Below are 16343 nucleotides of genomic sequence, written 5' to 3' on the forward strand. Positions count from 1 at the left end.
GGGGGGTTTCTGCGGGGCGCTCTGCTCCAGTCCGGGAGTCTGACCCGCTGCCCTGTCCCGCCTGCCCCCCGCGCAGCTCCTGGAGCCCGTGTGCCACCAGCTGTTCGAGTTCTACCGCAGCGGCGAGCCCCGGCTCCAGCGCTTCGCCCTGCAGCTGCTGCCCGAGCTCCTGTGGTGCTACCTCTCCCTGGCCGGCGGCCGGGGCCCGCGCTGCAGCGGCTGCGTGGAGGCACTGCTCCTGGGCATCTACAACCTGGTGAGTAGGGCCTGCTGCCCCCCAGGAACCGGGCCTGGGCTCTTCTGGGTCGCTGGTCCTGGTTCCAGACGCCCGAGCCCCCTGTGTAAACACATGTTTCCTGTTCTTGGTTTGCAAAGCACGTCCAGGCGGTTTTCACCTGAGCCACTGTCCTCTCCTCAATCCCAGGATTGCATCCAGCTGTTTCTTGGAAAACGTCCAGAGCATCTGCTTCCACAGCGGGGCTGGGCAGCTGGCTCAGGACTCCCTCTGCCCTTATAGACCAGAGTGTCTCGTGTAGACCCGTTATTTAACAGTGTTTAATCCCTCTGCCGATCTTCAGGATTTAGTCCGTAACCTTTTCCTTAGTCTCCGAAGTAAGACTAATACAGTTGTGTGAAGACAGGGGTCTAGCTTCATATAGGCTCTGCTTGGGTCAAAGGGCAGCAGGGTCCCCGAGATGCTTTAGTCCATAATTTAAACTCTCGCTTTCCAAATTTTCCAAAAACCAGTAAAAGAAGGTACGTGTGGTATGAGATTTTAAACATCTGTCCTTCTACACTTTTGACTTCAGTATTCAAAGTATTTAAGAGCTTTCATTTGATTTCTTTGTCCCTCAAGGAATCTTACTTGTCGTGTTTACAGGTCTTAAGAAGGAAGGTTGTGACAAGAAAGCACTCCTGTGTCATAGCTGTGCTGTGAGGGCAGTGTCTCATTAGGGCCGTGTCAATTGCTTTAAAAGGCCGATTTTAATATAATGCTGTGGGGACTGTAAGCTGTGGAGCTGTTTGGAAATAGTTTCGGCCTGTCCGTGAACGGGGCTGTGTGATGCAGGTACGAACGTCGGGTTGTGGGGATGCAGACATTCTGCTTTTCCCTTTTCTTCTCCTCATAAAGAGACGCGATTGAGCGGTATTATCCCCGTGTTTCCATGGTAATGACTCGAGATGCCTGTGCTGCCTGAGTGGCGGCGCTGCCAGCAGTGTCTGCCCTTGGCAGCCCAGGCAGAGAATTAGCAGTAGACCTGGAGCCTGGAGGACAGTATGAATACACACTTCAGCCGCCTGAGGATGTTCTTGTCAAGGGCTGTGTGATGGATTAGAACCTCTGTGCAGTTACCACTGCTAATAATAACAACACAAGAAATGCAGGAAAAATCCTTCAGCTACAAACATAGGAATCGGCCAGAGTACTCCCATCTTGTAAAATCCACAGGAGTGCCATCTTAAACAAGTACTTTCTATTTCACACCTCCGTAGAATATAATCCACAGGACTCTGAGACGGGCAGGACAGGGCAGTGCAAAACTATGGACTGTTTCCTTCACTTACCACTGCAGTCTGCGAATAGCATCGCCTTCTTGGATCTCTTTACAGCACCAGATATTTTGGTTTTATTGTTTCTGAGGGCGTTGCAAAAGGATAAGAAAATAGGCCACCCATCGTTCAAGATGAAGTGATCGGAGTCAGATCCTGAAGTTTATTCAGTTTATTATTTTAGAGGCCCGTTTTCCCTGGTGGGTTCCCCAGACCGCGCTGTCAGGCAGGGTTCTCCTCAGCCCTCCGAGACCAGTCAGAGCTCTTCTCTCCTCGGTGGTTTCTGGGCTGCTGCAGGGTCTCAGCTTTGAAAAGCAGTGCTTGACCCGTGTTGAATCGCACTCGGAGCTCAGCAGGTTTCTGTTGTACAGCCGCTGCTGTCGAGACCTGTGCCAGGACCTTTCTGTGGGAGGAAGTGATGGGCGCTGATCACACTCTTGGATTTCCTTCCTGCTGCCATGAGACAGACTTCAAACTCATGCGAAAGGAATGAAGAGCCGAGCTGAATTTAAAGTCATGAGCTACAAGGAAAGCAGGAATATTAGAAAGCAAAATGAATTTAGCTTCTGTGTGAGTGTTCCCACAGCACTGTTCCCGGCGTATGGCCAGTGTCCGGCCTGTCCAGTTCCACGTTCCGACCTCCGGAGCTCTGGACCCTGGAGGGAGGTCAGGGTGGCGTATTGCTGTCTTTATTGGGATGTGAGGAATGGTGGATTTGCATTTAGCAGTCCTGCTAAATTTGCAAGGCACCTGGACTCTGAGTCAGTGTGAAAATCCATGCTGTGTATATAGCCACTCTGATTCAGGGGTAGATTCTTTTACATACAGTATGATCGTGATGGGGTCTTTTACCTGTTACATCCTGATACAATTATCTAATGCCAAATGAATGGCTTATTAATGTTTCTTTGTGCGGCTCTGAAATTCTGTAGTACTGTACATGAAGTACACTAGTGCAGTGCATCATCTTTACTCAGAGGGCAGCAAACACTTACATTTCCAAACCTCTAAGTCAGATTCTCCAGCCCTGCTCATGCAGAGAGACAGCCCAGCCAGTTTTATAGTTCGCCATTGAATCATCCATTTAGAAGTCTTGACACCATTTCACTATGATCAATTAAGTAGGTGACTCTTTAAATTCCTTAATTAAGAGATCACAGGGGATCAAACACAGAGTACCCTTTGCTCCCCATGTCCAGAGTCCCTTAATTAATGAGAATACTTGCTAAATTCATCAGTAACTTCCTTCTAAAGCTTTGCGACACCTGTAAGACCTGTGAGATTCTCTAGAGTGGGGCTCCTCAGGACCAGGCTTGGAGCCCCAGCTCTAAGGTAACCTGCGCTTTTCTTTGGCACCGTTTCTGAAGATGAGACGGGAGGAGAATGTGTTGTGGGTTTTCCTGGTGAATAGAAATAGTGCTCTCCAGGAGCAATCAAGCTGTAGCAGCCTCAGTGCAGGGGACGTGGAAATGCTATATTCTGGGCACGGAGAGATCTGATTACTTGATGCCTGTTGAGTGTAGTTGGGATTCTTCCATTTACTACAGGTAACTAACTGGATGTTAAATAGACAACAGTCTTACACCTCCTGGCTTTGCGCTTTGGAGTGGAGGTGAGTGTCTTCTGACCTAGATGAAGAAATGCAATCTGATTCCTCTTTGCCCGTAAAGAAATCTCATTTGCATTTCTCTTCTCAGGAGATCGTTGACAAGGATGGCCAGAGCAAAGTGCTGTCGTTCACGGTCCCTTCCTTGTCGAAGCCCTCTGTGTACCATGAGGTGAGTGGACTCACAGTGCCTTGGTTTCTCTGGAAGCTGCTCAGTAATTTAGCAGTTTCTTTATATGAAAGGGGTGCTTAGCTTAGTGAGATCTGAGATAAAGGATGGTTTTGAAGCCGGGGTCTTTGTGACTCCAGTAAATCTGTCACGATGCATTGAAGTTGTTGATATTTCTCTGTTATTCTGCACCTGTGCGCTGGAACTTAGGGATACATATCTTTCTGAGGGCGCATGATCCACAGGACCTGTCTGATGAGTTATCGATAGTAATCTTAGCCCAAATGCTGCTAATTGTGATCGGCCTCCTGCATTTCCAGCATGAGGAAGTTGTCCGTAAAAAGATGAACTTTCCCTAATCGGTGCACTGATGGCTACTTCCCCAGCAGCTGCTGCTTGTGTTCCAACAGTACCGAGTTCAGCCCTGTGCCTTCTGCTCCGCCAGCTTTCACCAGTCGGCAGGATGTGTTGTGGTGTTTTTCCCGCCAGGGCAGCGTGGGAGCGCGGTGTGTTCCCGCCGCTCTGTAGGGTGCGCGTTGCGCTGACCTGCTGCTCTCGTTTCCAGCCGTCCATGTTCGGGTCGCTGGCGCTGACGGAGGGCGCACTGGCCATGCACGGCCTGAGCCGCGTGGTGTACAGCGGACCCCACCCGCAGAGAGAGACCTTCACGGCCCAGAACAGGTGGGTCTCCGCGGGCAGGTCGAAGCCCCGGTGCTCAGGAGGTGCCAGGGGGCCTTCTCGAGCCCCCTCTCCGTGCGTCACCCTGCAGCCTGTGTGTCCCCCCAGCTCCCTGAAACCCTGCTGGATCAGACACTTCTAATGCCACACATTCTGAATGCACACGACTTCAGGGATTATGGAACAAGGCTAGTTTCCTTGGGAATTTGTGCGCAAGGTGGACAGCACGTGTTGTTTCCCTTTATCCCCACTGTGCAGTTTTGCAGATATCCATTCAAGTGCTCAGAAGGGGCCGGCAAGGGCGTTTTTGAACATGACGGCTTTTGGCCTTTCCTGGAGCTGACATAGCTGAGCCATGACATCAGGCTGGACCGGGGCCCTGTGTAGGCTCAGGCCTTGGCTCAAGATCTGAAAACATCCTGTCCTTAGGCAGAAAGGTTTTATTTACATGAGTATTGGAACCCTACAATGTCCAGCAGAGGTCAGGTTTAAGCTGAATTTCTATAGATGTGTATTTCCTGCATGAAACATACAGTCTTGTGTATGATCCTGTTCTTGCTGTAAGAAGGGCCAAATTCATAAGACAGGTTGCTAGTAGCTCATTGATCTGAGCATCTCTTCCACCCACTTCCTGAAAGCCGCTGGCTGGTTGTGAGATTGCTTGCATCACACTTTACTCCTTCGATTCCATCTATGCCCTCTGATTCGTGCTTCACTGTTTGTTTTAATCAAATCCAGAAAGTCTCCCGGCAGACCGTAGACCCCCTTCTCCTGCGTGTGAGTTGAGCTGACAGGTTGGTGGTGAGGGCACAGATGCCCCCCCTTGCCCGCGTGCGCTCCCGCGCCCCCCAGTGGCTGATCTGTGCTTGCTCCTCGGCAGGTTCGAGGTGCTCACCTTCCTGCTCCTGTGCTACAACGCTGCCCTGAGCTACATGACGAGCGCTTCGCTGCAGTCCCTCTGCCAGCTCAGTTCCAGGTGAGCCTCGCATCGGGGCCCTGTCGGGGGGTGGGACTGTGGGCCCGTTTGAGACGGGGGCTGTGGGGAAGGGTGGGGCTGTTTGAGGCAGGGTGGGGGGCCTGTTTGAGACGGGGGGCTGTTTGAGGCAGGGGGTGGGGCTGTGGGGCAGGGTGGGGGGGCTGTTTGAGGCGGGGGGCAGGGTGTGCAGGTGTTGCTATATTTGTGAGGACCACACTGGAGGAAATGTCCTCACAGCAATGGTGCCTCCTGAGAGGCAGGCATTGTGGAGACCTGTGAGGCAGTCTTCACGAGTCAAAATATGTTTCTTTCTTCTGAACTGGATTGCATTGGTTGTAATAACTATCTGTTTGTGGTCTACTTTCAGCCTTTGTGCAGTAAAGAACTGTAAACTGAAATAGTGAGAGTCAGTTGGGAGATGCACACAAATATAGACATACCATATGAGTGTTTGTGTATATACTGTGTGTGTTAGTGAATAATATATGTACACACATATACATATATAAGTGTGTGTACAGTAGTGCAGGTAAGTAATTTTTTTATTTTTCTCATGCCTTATGACTGTGCTGTAAAAGTAATCCAGGTCTGTGTGCAAAAGATCTTTAGAGATCTGCCTGTGTTTATGTGTGCTTGAAAAGGCTGATTTTCCTCCACTGCTGTTAGTCTCTCTTTCTGGCACATCACTGAGGTGAAAGGCTGGTTGATGCGAGCTGTGTAACAGACAGATGGATTCGGGGTGATTGCAGAGCCTCCAGCAGGACAAGCGCGTGTGGTCTGTATGGTAAGATTGTACTGCCTCTCCATCAGTACTGGCAGTGATCTTTACACGCTGAGCGCTGTAAATGTCCCCAAGAGAGCTCGTTCGTGAACGATTCCTGCCTGGTTAGTGCGTTTTGATTTCTCCTTCGCTCACAACGCCTGGAGTTAAAGCGGGGAACGTGGTCTTTTGAAGAACCCTTTTAGAGTGCTTTGTTACTTGGATACTGACGAGGCTGCTCTGGGGGAAGATTAATTGATTTCAAGCATTAATAGCGAAGGAAAAGAAACTGTCAGGCGGAATTGATCTTCCGGGCAGGGACTGCAGAACTGTCTAATCAGGTCGCTAATGAACTCTCGGAGCAGTAATTACTCTGCTTGGTGCAGAGCTCTTGGTGTGCAGGTGAGTTGAGAGGAAACGGTTCTGTGTTGTGGTGGCCTGAGCGCTGGGCTGCGATGGCAGGGGTGCAGGGGCAGCCCTGACAGCAGCCCTCCTCTGCAGGGCCTGGCCTGGGTGTCGGAGCGGCGCTCTCGTCCCTGTCAGGAGTGGTGAAATTGATCAGGGTGCAGGATCCTGTTGAATAGCAGACAAGAGTATTGTTGTTCCCATGTGAAGTGCCCATGTTTTTATGGAAGTGAAGCTGATGATGACGAGTCTGTTAGAAGTGTGGCGTTTTCTTCTTGTATTTCTGTACTAGGAGTTTGGTTGGGAGGTGGCAGTCCTGCAGCTCTTGTGCTGGAACGTCAGGGGTGAGCGCAGCCCCACGCTGTTTCCTCCTGTGCCCTTGGGTTTGTGTTTTGCTGTTCATGCTGAAGCAGTCCGCTGCCTTCACTGTGTCAGTACCTCGGAGGATTTTAAAGTGCTTCTCTACCAAGTCCCTTGTAGCCTTCTGTGTTCAGGACTGAAAAGGTTCAGCTCCATCAGCCTGTCTGTGTAAGCCCTTAAGCCCTGGGATGCATCTAGTTGCTCTTCTCTGAACAGTGTCTTTTCAATACTGGTGACCAAAATTGTACACAAATTCAAAATGAGGCCTTATTAATGCATAATGCATTTCTGCAGACTGTCCTCCTGTTGGAGTTGCTGGGCTGTAATACTTTCATCCTGCTGGGACTGTTGCTCAGACTCTGGTGCTGTGCGGGTAGCTGATTTATTTCTCAATAGCTGGCATTTGTTCTCCGAGTCAAGTAGAAATAATGACAGACCTCACCATTATGGCTTGGTAGCAGACAATACATTGTTTTTTCCTTTCCCAGTGGGCAATAATGTAGTTTTGCTGCGCTTTTCTACACTATTGTGGTCTACCAGTTCTGCTGATTGGCCTCAGGGGTCTGTTCTTGTAATAGCTCAGAACTGCCTTAATATTCCCTGGACTAAGCACGTTTGCATCTGCTTTACTGCGCTGTGGCCCGGATTGGTGTGGATGGGTATCGAGATAACCCTGATCTGATCGGGGACAGTACTGTAACGGGAGCCGGTCCAGGCTCCCGCGATGGGTAGTTCAGGACCCTATGCCGACGGTATAATCCGGAAGTAAGTGGAGAAGGACAACAGGGAGGAGACGAAGAGGATCAGGACGGGGTGACAGACGGGGGCGTGACGACGGTGATCCGTGCTCGGGGGGCGTGGCCAAGGCAAATGGATCCAGACAATCCAAGGGGGAAATCCGGGGCACAGTCCAAAGTCCAAAACCGGGGGATCCGTCCGAGACGAGACAAAACGTGGTTAAAATCCGGAATGGGATCCAGAACAGGGACGGGGAATAAAACCAGGATGACGAGGTCAAGGGCTCTGAGCCCCGGACTCAGACGGTCAGGACGCCGTGGTGAAGCCTGTACTGTCGGGTCTCTCCTGGACCCGCTGGTAGGCGGGCTGCCGGGCGTCCATCTCCTAATGCTGAGCCAGGAATAGGGAGAGCGCCAGGCTGAAATAATGAGGGACAAACAGAGGGCAGGCGCACATAATCGACTGAAATACGAAAGGGTCGGAGCGCCCTTGAGGAGAGGGACTGCGATCGTGACAGGTACAGGGGCGTGGAGTTGAGCAGGGTTCTTGGGTCCCAGCACTGGGTACCTTCTGTGCGTCATGGGCTTGTTTCTCTTCTCCACGCTCATGTGGGTGTCTCGGGACGCCCCAGTTCTGTCCCGTATGTTTAGAACGTGGACAACAAGACCATTAGGTAGCGACCTGAGCTGAATTGTTTTAGTGCCTGTAAAGTGTTAACCCAGATTTGTTTAATCCACCCCAGCGTTTTTAGTTTTTATTAATCCCAAACTAGAGCTTTCTTATCTTGGGGATCTCCAAAACTGCCCTTTTAAAGTTGTTGTTTTTCATATACTGTAGGCTCAAATGCGCTTCCTCAGAAACCCACCTTGTGTGTTATCGTCTGGGCTTCCCTTGATTGGAATATCTTTGTGTTTCTTTTCCAGAGTGAGCACCTGTGGGTATCCCAGGCAGCACTTGAGAAAATACAAAGGCGTGAACACTAGACTGTCTGTTTCTTCTGAGTTTCTCGTTCAGTTGATAACGGGCATTTATTATGCCATGTGAGTATAACAAGTTATTCTGCATTACTGCATGGAACTGTCTGCTTCTGGTGTTCTGTGAGGCAGTTGGCTTCTGCGTGGAGAAAATGTAATGGAAAAAGCTTTTATAGGTGTACTTCTGTCCCAAAGTCTCCATCTACAATAAAGCTGACTTACAATAACTGATTTCTTGCCAGCTGCCATATCACCTGCAATTCAAAGGTGGCAGCCCACTGAAGCTCAGCAGGTGTGAGCCTGGTCAGTACCTGGATGGGGGACCTCCTAGGAAAAACTAAGGTTGCTGCTAGAAGAAGTGCTAGTGGGGCCAGTAGGGGGCGCTCACCCTGCGGTCTGTGTGGGTCCTAATGTCCCAGTCTAGTGACGGGGACACCATTCTGTAAAAAAGGCACCATCCTTCGGATGAGACATAACACTGACTCTCTTTAGTCATTAAAACTCCCAGGGTGTTTCTCGAAAAGAGTAGGGGTGTTACTCCAGTGTCCTGGCCAAATTTCCCGTTGGTCTTAATCAGTCATGGCCTCCTAATAATCCCCGTCTCTGAACTGGCTCACTCCCAGCATGCTTCTTAAAAGACCATGTGAGACCAAGAGCTCATTAGTTTATCTTCACAGATGTGTTATGGCTTCTCTTAGTATCAAATCACCTTGTTTGATCATTTATAGGTACAATGGAGAGTCTGAAATGGCATCAAAAGCTTTGGATGACGTCCTCTACAGAGCTCAGCTGGAGCTGTACCCCGAAGCATTATTAGTGAGTGTCCGTTTGAACTAAATGTTTCATGGTCACTAACTGTACTGTACTCTTGGTAAAGACGTCTCTATAACACTTTCTGGATCCGGATCTCGTTAATGTATGAGAAATTCAGGAAAGCTCCACACAACAGCCCATCTGGCTTGTGTGGGTCATGGATGCATGACGAGCTGCTGTTGAAACGATCCCAGGGAATCATCATTAGCAGCATCAGAGGTTTGGAATCCTTGAAGACGGAAATATCCCATCTTCCTGCCCAAATACACTTGGACTGCCATTTTGGCAATTCCATCTTCATTTTCTTCCAAAGCTTTGAAGCTTGTCTGCGGAAACGTGGTGCATTCCTTTCAAGATCTGGAATTGCTGAATCAGGTCCCTGCAAAGCTTTCCGAGTCCCAGGGTTGAGAGATTGCAAGTTAGGATTAACGTGACCATGCAACATCCTCTGCGCATTCTTATACCCACTTGGAACAATTTTAGAAACAGTTTTATGAGCCAGTCGTGCTTACTAATGCATGATAGAAATGACCTGCTCAGGTCTTATGAATTCATTCAAGTGTGATAAACATAGTATACACATCAAACACAATCGGAGAACATATAAAAAACATGGGAATTGTAAAACCTGCAGTTTTGATTTCTGAGAGATTCTCGTATCACGGGGATCTACTGTCTCTCTGAGCTGCAGCACTGGAAGGTCAAACAGAGATCCAGATCGCTAGACTTGACTCTTGGGAACCATGCCTCGCTCTGGCAGCTGAAGCGTTCTTGTTTTGATGGGTTTTTCCCCTGTGTAGGTGGGCAATGCCATCAAGTCTTCCTGGCATGGAGAGGCATTGAAATCGAACAAGGAGGGCACTCGCTGTATTCAGGTAGAAATCACTCCAACCTCGTCCAGAATATCCAGGAACGCGGTTACCAGCCTGTCGATCCGTGGACATCGCTGGAAGAGACACGGTAAGCAGTGGGAGAGGTGTCCAGGCTGGCTTGAAGTCTCCACTAACAAGGGTTTTCATTGTCTGGCCTCTTTTCCTCAAAATGCATTTCTGCAAAAGCATTGCGTTCGCAGCCTGATGAGTTTTCTGGTTCCTGGTTTCAAGTGAAGTACACGAAGAAATGTTGGGTAGCAGCTATGGAGAATGAGATCAACAAGTGTCTTAATGCTTGTCTTTCTGGCTCTGCATTGCCTACATGTTCCTTTTACAGACGTTTGATGAAGTTCTTTCACAGCAGTTTGCTAAGAACGCTTACCATGTCTCAGCATTCACTTTTTAGAAAGAGATCTTAGAATCCACATGAGGAAATGGATTGACACTGAAACAGCACCAGCCTGCCAGTACGATAGGGCACTGCAAAGGTGTCAGCGCCCTTTGAGCCCTTGAACCCATGATGGAGACTGCAGGAGATCTCATGCCCTTCCTGCGCACAGTGCTGAAAAGCACAGCTCAGTGCGCCTGTCAGCTGCACAGGCCCGGTCTCTCTGCTCCAGCAGGGACTGGAAGGCAGAGCTCAAGGCTCCCGTGTGCTGTCTGCTCTGTCCACACCAGCCCACTGCATCGGTGCGGATCAGCAAGAGAGCTTTCAAAGAGACACGGCCAGCGAGCTGCTGTGCGTCTCACGCCAATGGCCTTGTGAAGTCAGTATGCCCTGTTTGCATGAACTGATTTGCTAGAATTAAAAAAGGGAGGTTGAAAATAAACCTCATAGACTCTGGTTTTCAAAGTGAGGTTTGTTGTTTTCCACAGGACTGTATGCCTTAGGTTTTTATGTAACTGTACAATAAAAGTGAGGCTTTTAAACTGAGGCATTATAATAAAGCTTGAATGAACCATAGCACATTTTAAATAAAATGTTTTCGATTGTAGGATGACAAGATGTTTAATTATTACTGTGGTAAAATGTATATACCTTTACCATAGATGTTTGTGGGAAAGGTATAGAATTTAAAGTTCTTTTCCTCTTTTTGCGCTGTCTTTTAATGAATCATTAACAGCAGGTCTCTTGTACTCCTCCAGTTTGTGTTTTAATTGCTTCGTTAAGCAGTGCATCATTATCATTAAGCTCCTGTTTTTTTTTGCTGTGAACTGCAGTACATGATGAATAATAATTGGGTTTCCAGCAAGTCGGCCAAATTAAGAATATTCCTCTGAACTCTGTTTTTTTTATTGAACGTGTGTATTCAACTGGCTGCCAGTAATTCACTTGTGTGTTTTTTTTGTGCTGTAGTACTGTGCAACAATGCCAAGAATCTTAATTGACTTGTGCATATAAACGAGCCCCCGAATGAGCTCGTGCCGTGGGCCAGCTCTTCCGGGACTGGCCAGACGGCGCGGTGATTCATCACCAAGAGGGGACTCGCTGTTGTCTGTGCTGCTGTTGTTGTTGCTGTTGTTCTGTTCTCCTTTCTGTGTGTTTCAGCCATCGTGTGTTCTTGTCATTTCCGACCCTAGAGTCTCCCGAGAGCAGTGCTGAGGCCGCAGACACGGCCGCCGTGTCCGTCCCCGAGATTAGTGTGACAGGGGTGAGCGGCGAGCGCGTGGTGAACGGGGACTCGCAGAGAAACAGAGCAGAGGGGGAGACGCAGGGGGGACAGGAGCTGGGCGCTGACTCTAGAGCAGACAGCAAAAGCCTGGCTGAGATCAGGAGGCAGAAGTCTTTCAGGAGGCTAATGGAGGACGGCGTGAACTCGGCAGGCAGAGTCCAGTACTAGCCGAGCGCTGTTAAACGCCACCCAGAGGTACTTTGGGTTGGGCTCTGGTGCTGGTGTGGGGAAGGGAAGACACTAGTGCATGGCACTGCTGACTAATCCTCTGTACCTCTCAGAGCCACTTGGGGTTACATATTGCAGCATGCTAACGGAGTTCCAGCACTGCAGTCCCGAACTCTGTATAACCGCATGTCACCTGAACCTCTGTCCCGCTAGTCACTACGTGACTTGCTCCCCTGAACTGGAGCGCTGCCCGTTACCTTTACATTTGCACCGATCTTCATTTACATGTAAAGTCATTCATTTAATCATGCATTCGTGAAATCCATTTTCTTTGTGAATGTACTGTTCTTCTCTGTCCAAACCCGCGGCGGCAGTGGTTTCCGAACTTCTGACCTCCAGTTAATGTACTGTGTCGGTATTTGAAAGCAGCCCCTCTGTGGCAGCACCGTGACCACAAACAGAAGCCCGTGTCTGCAATGCTGAAAGATACCTCCTGCTTTTCATCACACTGGTGTTATTCCTGATTTGATTAAAACTAGCTAATAGCAACTGTTCCTGCTTGTTCCTAAGGCAATGTTCAACTAATCGGTAGAATCACAGTTTCAACTGCAAGTGATGAATTCTGCTTTTTAATAGCTTTTGAACAACACGAGCTTTGCACACAGACATCTTCTGACAGGCGGAAAGAATCTGAAATCTGGAAAGAGTTCGTGAAAAAAGGATGACGTTTGTGATGTTCGAATATGCGCTAGGCAGTTCATATTTGGATAATGTGTCAGGCGAAGTCTGTGTAAAATTAAGGTTTGGCAAATCAAAGAGCAATTTCTGTGAATTGTTGTCAGAAGAATTTCTGTAACCGCACGTTTAATGTTATTGTGCTCTTTCAAAATACACACTATATTTTTTTGTGGTTTAGAATATTTAGACAAATGAGTTTTTAATGAGATGTACAACAATGTAGAGCAGTTACAGACTTTCACTCTTCTGACTTAAATTTTGCACTCCTGCATCTTGGCTGAGTGGACTCCCTTTGTGTGGCTGTCTTGCCGGTCAGTAGACATTTCCCCTTGAGCATCTATTTTCCAGATTTATTAAACTACCTGCATGGAAAATATTCTGCAAACATGCTTTTGCTTTTTTTCTAACCTGGTATTTTTTTCCTCAACACATGAGTTGTCGATTGTAGGTAAGTGTGAGTGCTTGAGTCTGTGTGGAAATGCTGCTGCTGTAGACTTGGCTTTGCTCCAGACAGCATGTGGGGCTTGTTCCTGGCCTTGCTTGTGTGGTGGATCTGCAGGGAGGGGCCCAGTGCGTGCAGGCTGGTTTTCTGCAGACGTGTTGTTGCGCTCCCTGCAGATGCGCTCGACCTGACCTCGCCGGAGGACCTGATGGAGATCTCGGAAGCGGATGAGGGCTTCTGCTCCAGGGCAGCCCCGAGCTCCAGCCCGCCCGTGATCGTCGTCAGCAGCTCCGCTCCCAGCGGGAAGCCGTCGGGGAAGAGCCAGCGGAAGGCAGGCGGCGGCGGCGGCGGCGGCGGCAGGGTGGGGAAAGACAGGGAGGCGGGCTCGGAGAGCTGCCGGGAGCAGCTGTCCCGAAAGCAGGCGCAGAGGGCCATGAGCGAGAACCTGGAGCTGCTGTCCTTGAAGAGGCTGACCCTGACCACCAGCCAGTCGCTCCCCAAGCCGGGCAGCCTCAGCCTGTCCCACACCGCCAGCGCCGTCTTCAGCAAGTCCTTCGAGCAGGTCAGCGGCGTGTTCGGCGCCGGCCGCTCCGTCGGCGCCTCCGAGGCCAGCCGCTGCTCCGCCTGCAGCCTCCAGGAGGAGAAGCTGGCCTACGTCTCGGAGCACCTGAGCCCCGCCCCCCCGCACAAGCCCCGCCCCCCCAGCATCAGCATCCAGCTCTCCACAGACCTGTGACCCCGTGACCCCGTGACCCCCAGCACGGCGCGGAGGGCGGCTCAGGAGACGGAGCTCGTGCCGCTGGCGCTGAGCAATAGCAGTGTGTGGGCTTGGAACGAGGGCTGCGCTGGGTTCGTGTTGACCGGCCCCAGCACCCCCGCCTGCAGAGAGCTCCCAGCCCAGTCCTGCCTCACTCACTCGCCGAGCTGCTCCAGAGGCGCCGGATACTGAAGACTGCCGGAACTGAAGGGATCGTTGTAGGCCTGTTTTTTTTTTTAAATGTGACATTCAATGTGATCGATTGTTTTAAGAATACAGGTACTGCAGAAGAAAATAACTGAAGAGGGATGTTTTTTAAACAACAGCCAAACGTCTGGAGGCTACAGTCACGCCCCTGGGGACTGACCGATACGAACCGAGCCCGAGGAGGAAAGGCGGATTTTGAGATTTCATATGTGTGTTATCCCTGGTCTGCGGTGCTCTTGCGTAGGATCTGGTCTGTCTTGTGACTCTCCCTTTTCCTTTACACACCCCGAGTGTTTTTGCACACTGAAACCTGCCTAAAACTTCACTAAGTTAGAAACCAAAAACCCTGCTGGTGTTGCCGTCCTTGTGTGTTTGACACTGCTGCTGGATTGATATAACAGGCATTTGCAAAGGAGAGTCTGGAGTTTGAAGGTCAGTGTGTACCTTAGTACTTTAATGAGCTCTTTTCCAGTGTCATGAAGTATGCTCTGTGTTCAATATCAACAGTCTGAACAGTTTCCAGTGGAGGAAAATCTTGCGGTATTTTTTGGCCCCCTGTGAAACCCGCCGCTGTACCGACAGTGACGTCCTGCGGCGCTGTGGCAACACGCAGACCAGGAGTGGGGTACAGTTCGGAGCTGCCTTGTTATCGGGGTGAGCCCATGGGGTCAGACGCTGCAATCTCCTGACTTTCAAAGCACAGGACACAGCAGGTCACACCCACACAACCTAGGCTGTGTGTGTGCTTGTGTGCCCGTGACCTGGGCTGTGTGCGTGTGCGTGTGCGTGACCTGGGCTGTGCGTGTGTGCGTGAGTGACTGACCTGGGATATGTGTGTGTGTGACCAGGCTGAAAGCAGAGCTGACCGTAGTGTCACCTTTCAGATATTTTTACCTGCTGTTTACCTTTTGTAACAATTTTCTAAATAACAGAACACTGTGGTACCTTTCCCCACTGTTTCACTCCTGTTTATGACAGATTTATGAAGTGATTTGTGAAAGCATTACTGTTGACTGTTTTGGTACACCTAGCGAATCGTACTGTGGATGTTCTATTTTTCATAAGGTGGAATAGTAACAATCATGTTCCTGTTTTTGTATACAGAAAGCGATTTTGCTTGTGTGAGTTGTACAGTTTATTGTACTAAAGTATTTGCCTTTCAACTGAAAATAACTATGGATACTTTAGTTTCACAAAAAAATAAAATACATTTATATATTTTAGTGGTGTTCTTTTGTTTTGTTTGTACGGTACACATTGCTTCGATGCTATACAGACTCCACCTTATAGTCTGGGCTTAAATCTTAAAAACAGAACAGCCATGCACTTGGCTCAAACGAATCCCGGTTAATCAATGAGAATCTTTGCAGGATCGGGGGATTCTACCAGCTGCAGACTTGGAGCACAAGAATGGTTGCAGTCTGGCGGAAGCCTGCAGCTCTCTTGATAGTCTAACAGTTAGGTTGATCTAAAATGTCATCCAGATCTATCAGGACTTCGGTCACCTGTCTGCCAACCTGTTCCAGAGCCCTTCGTAGAGTGGAGAATTTGCTGTTCTCTGTTCTCAATGAACACCCTTAGTTCTCATCTGTGTCACACCGAAGTGTGATATAGTCCTTCACCTATGCCTCAGTCCTTCTCTCAGTCTCCTTTATCATAGACTGGAGAGACTTAACTCGTTTATCCTGTCTGTATAGGACAGTCCCCTGAGACGAACAACTCCTGTTGCACGTCCTTGAACTCTTCCCAACACTATGGCATATATATATATAATGTACAATATATGTATTATATAATATATCATATATAAAACTAACCTGAATTTAACATTTTGCTCAGAGGCTTCCGTTTGGTATTTTATTGCGTCTCTGCTTTCTCGATGACTGCCTAGAAGAGACTAGACAGGACCAGTCAGCCCGTCTGTCCGATCGGGGTCTTGGTCGCTAGCTGATCCGGGGGTCTTGGGCAGCTGTCCCTTCGTGCTAAAGTCCCCTGGAAAGGGTGTGGTCCTGTTTTCTGAAGGCTCTGCGACTGTATTGGGAGGTCTTGATTCCTTCCATGTAGTCTGTTGGCGCTGCGGATCGTGCTGTGAGTCACCACTCTGGGAGCGATCATTTCTGTCAGGACAATAGCCAGCGAGTGGAAGAGGCTCCCTGGATCCATCGGCAGTTCGGAAAAGGAGGAAGTCCGCTTCTGGCATGATATCCCATGTAAGTTAATTGAAATGATGTTTGGGCGGTGTGGTGTCTAGTTAGCGCAGCTGCCTCCTGTGTCCTGGGTTCAGTTCAACGATAAATTTCAAGGCTTGTACTTCAGGTGTAAATGAAATACATTCATACACTCTCTTACAGCACTTTAATCCAGACAAAGCAACGCAAAGCCATATTCTTGTGCTGCTCTTTCCAACCTCTAACATTAGAAAGAAGAACATAACAAATATTGAACTGGCCTAAACC

The 16343-nt window shown here is 49.3% G+C and overlaps 1 protein-coding gene across 4 annotated transcripts in view; it reads left to right on the forward strand.

Moving 5' to 3' along the window:
* Positions 1-15110, forward strand: part of hycc1 (hyccin PI4KA lipid kinase complex subunit 1) — a 33881-nt gene extending 18771 nt beyond the window's left edge. For 3 of the 4 annotated variants that reach the window (XM_088600388.1, XM_088600386.1, XM_088600387.1), the window contains 8 exons: positions 77-256; positions 3249-3329; positions 3892-4007; positions 4885-4980; positions 8167-8283; positions 8946-9033; positions 9831-9990; positions 13100-15110. In XM_088600388.1, coding sequence (XP_088456514.1) covers positions 77-256; positions 3249-3329; positions 3892-4007; positions 4885-4980; positions 8167-8283; positions 8946-9033; positions 9831-9990; positions 13100-13659 — 1398 coding nt within the window. In that variant the 3' untranslated portion in view covers positions 13660-15110. Of the gene's footprint in view, positions 1-76; positions 257-3248; positions 3330-3891; positions 4008-4884; positions 4981-8166; positions 8284-8945; positions 9034-9830; positions 9991-11483; positions 11771-13099 lie in introns of all 4 variants that reach the window. The other variant, XM_088600389.1, reaches the window with a different exon arrangement.
* Positions 15111-16343: the final 1233 nt, after the last annotated feature.

The sequence above is a fragment of the Lepisosteus platostomus genome, chromosome 12 (genome assembly GCF_059453375.1).
Source record: "Lepisosteus platostomus isolate fLepPlt1 chromosome 12, fLepPlt1.hap1, whole genome shotgun sequence".
In the NCBI taxonomy this organism is placed as follows: Eukaryota; Metazoa; Chordata; class Actinopteri; order Semionotiformes; family Lepisosteidae; genus Lepisosteus; species Lepisosteus platostomus.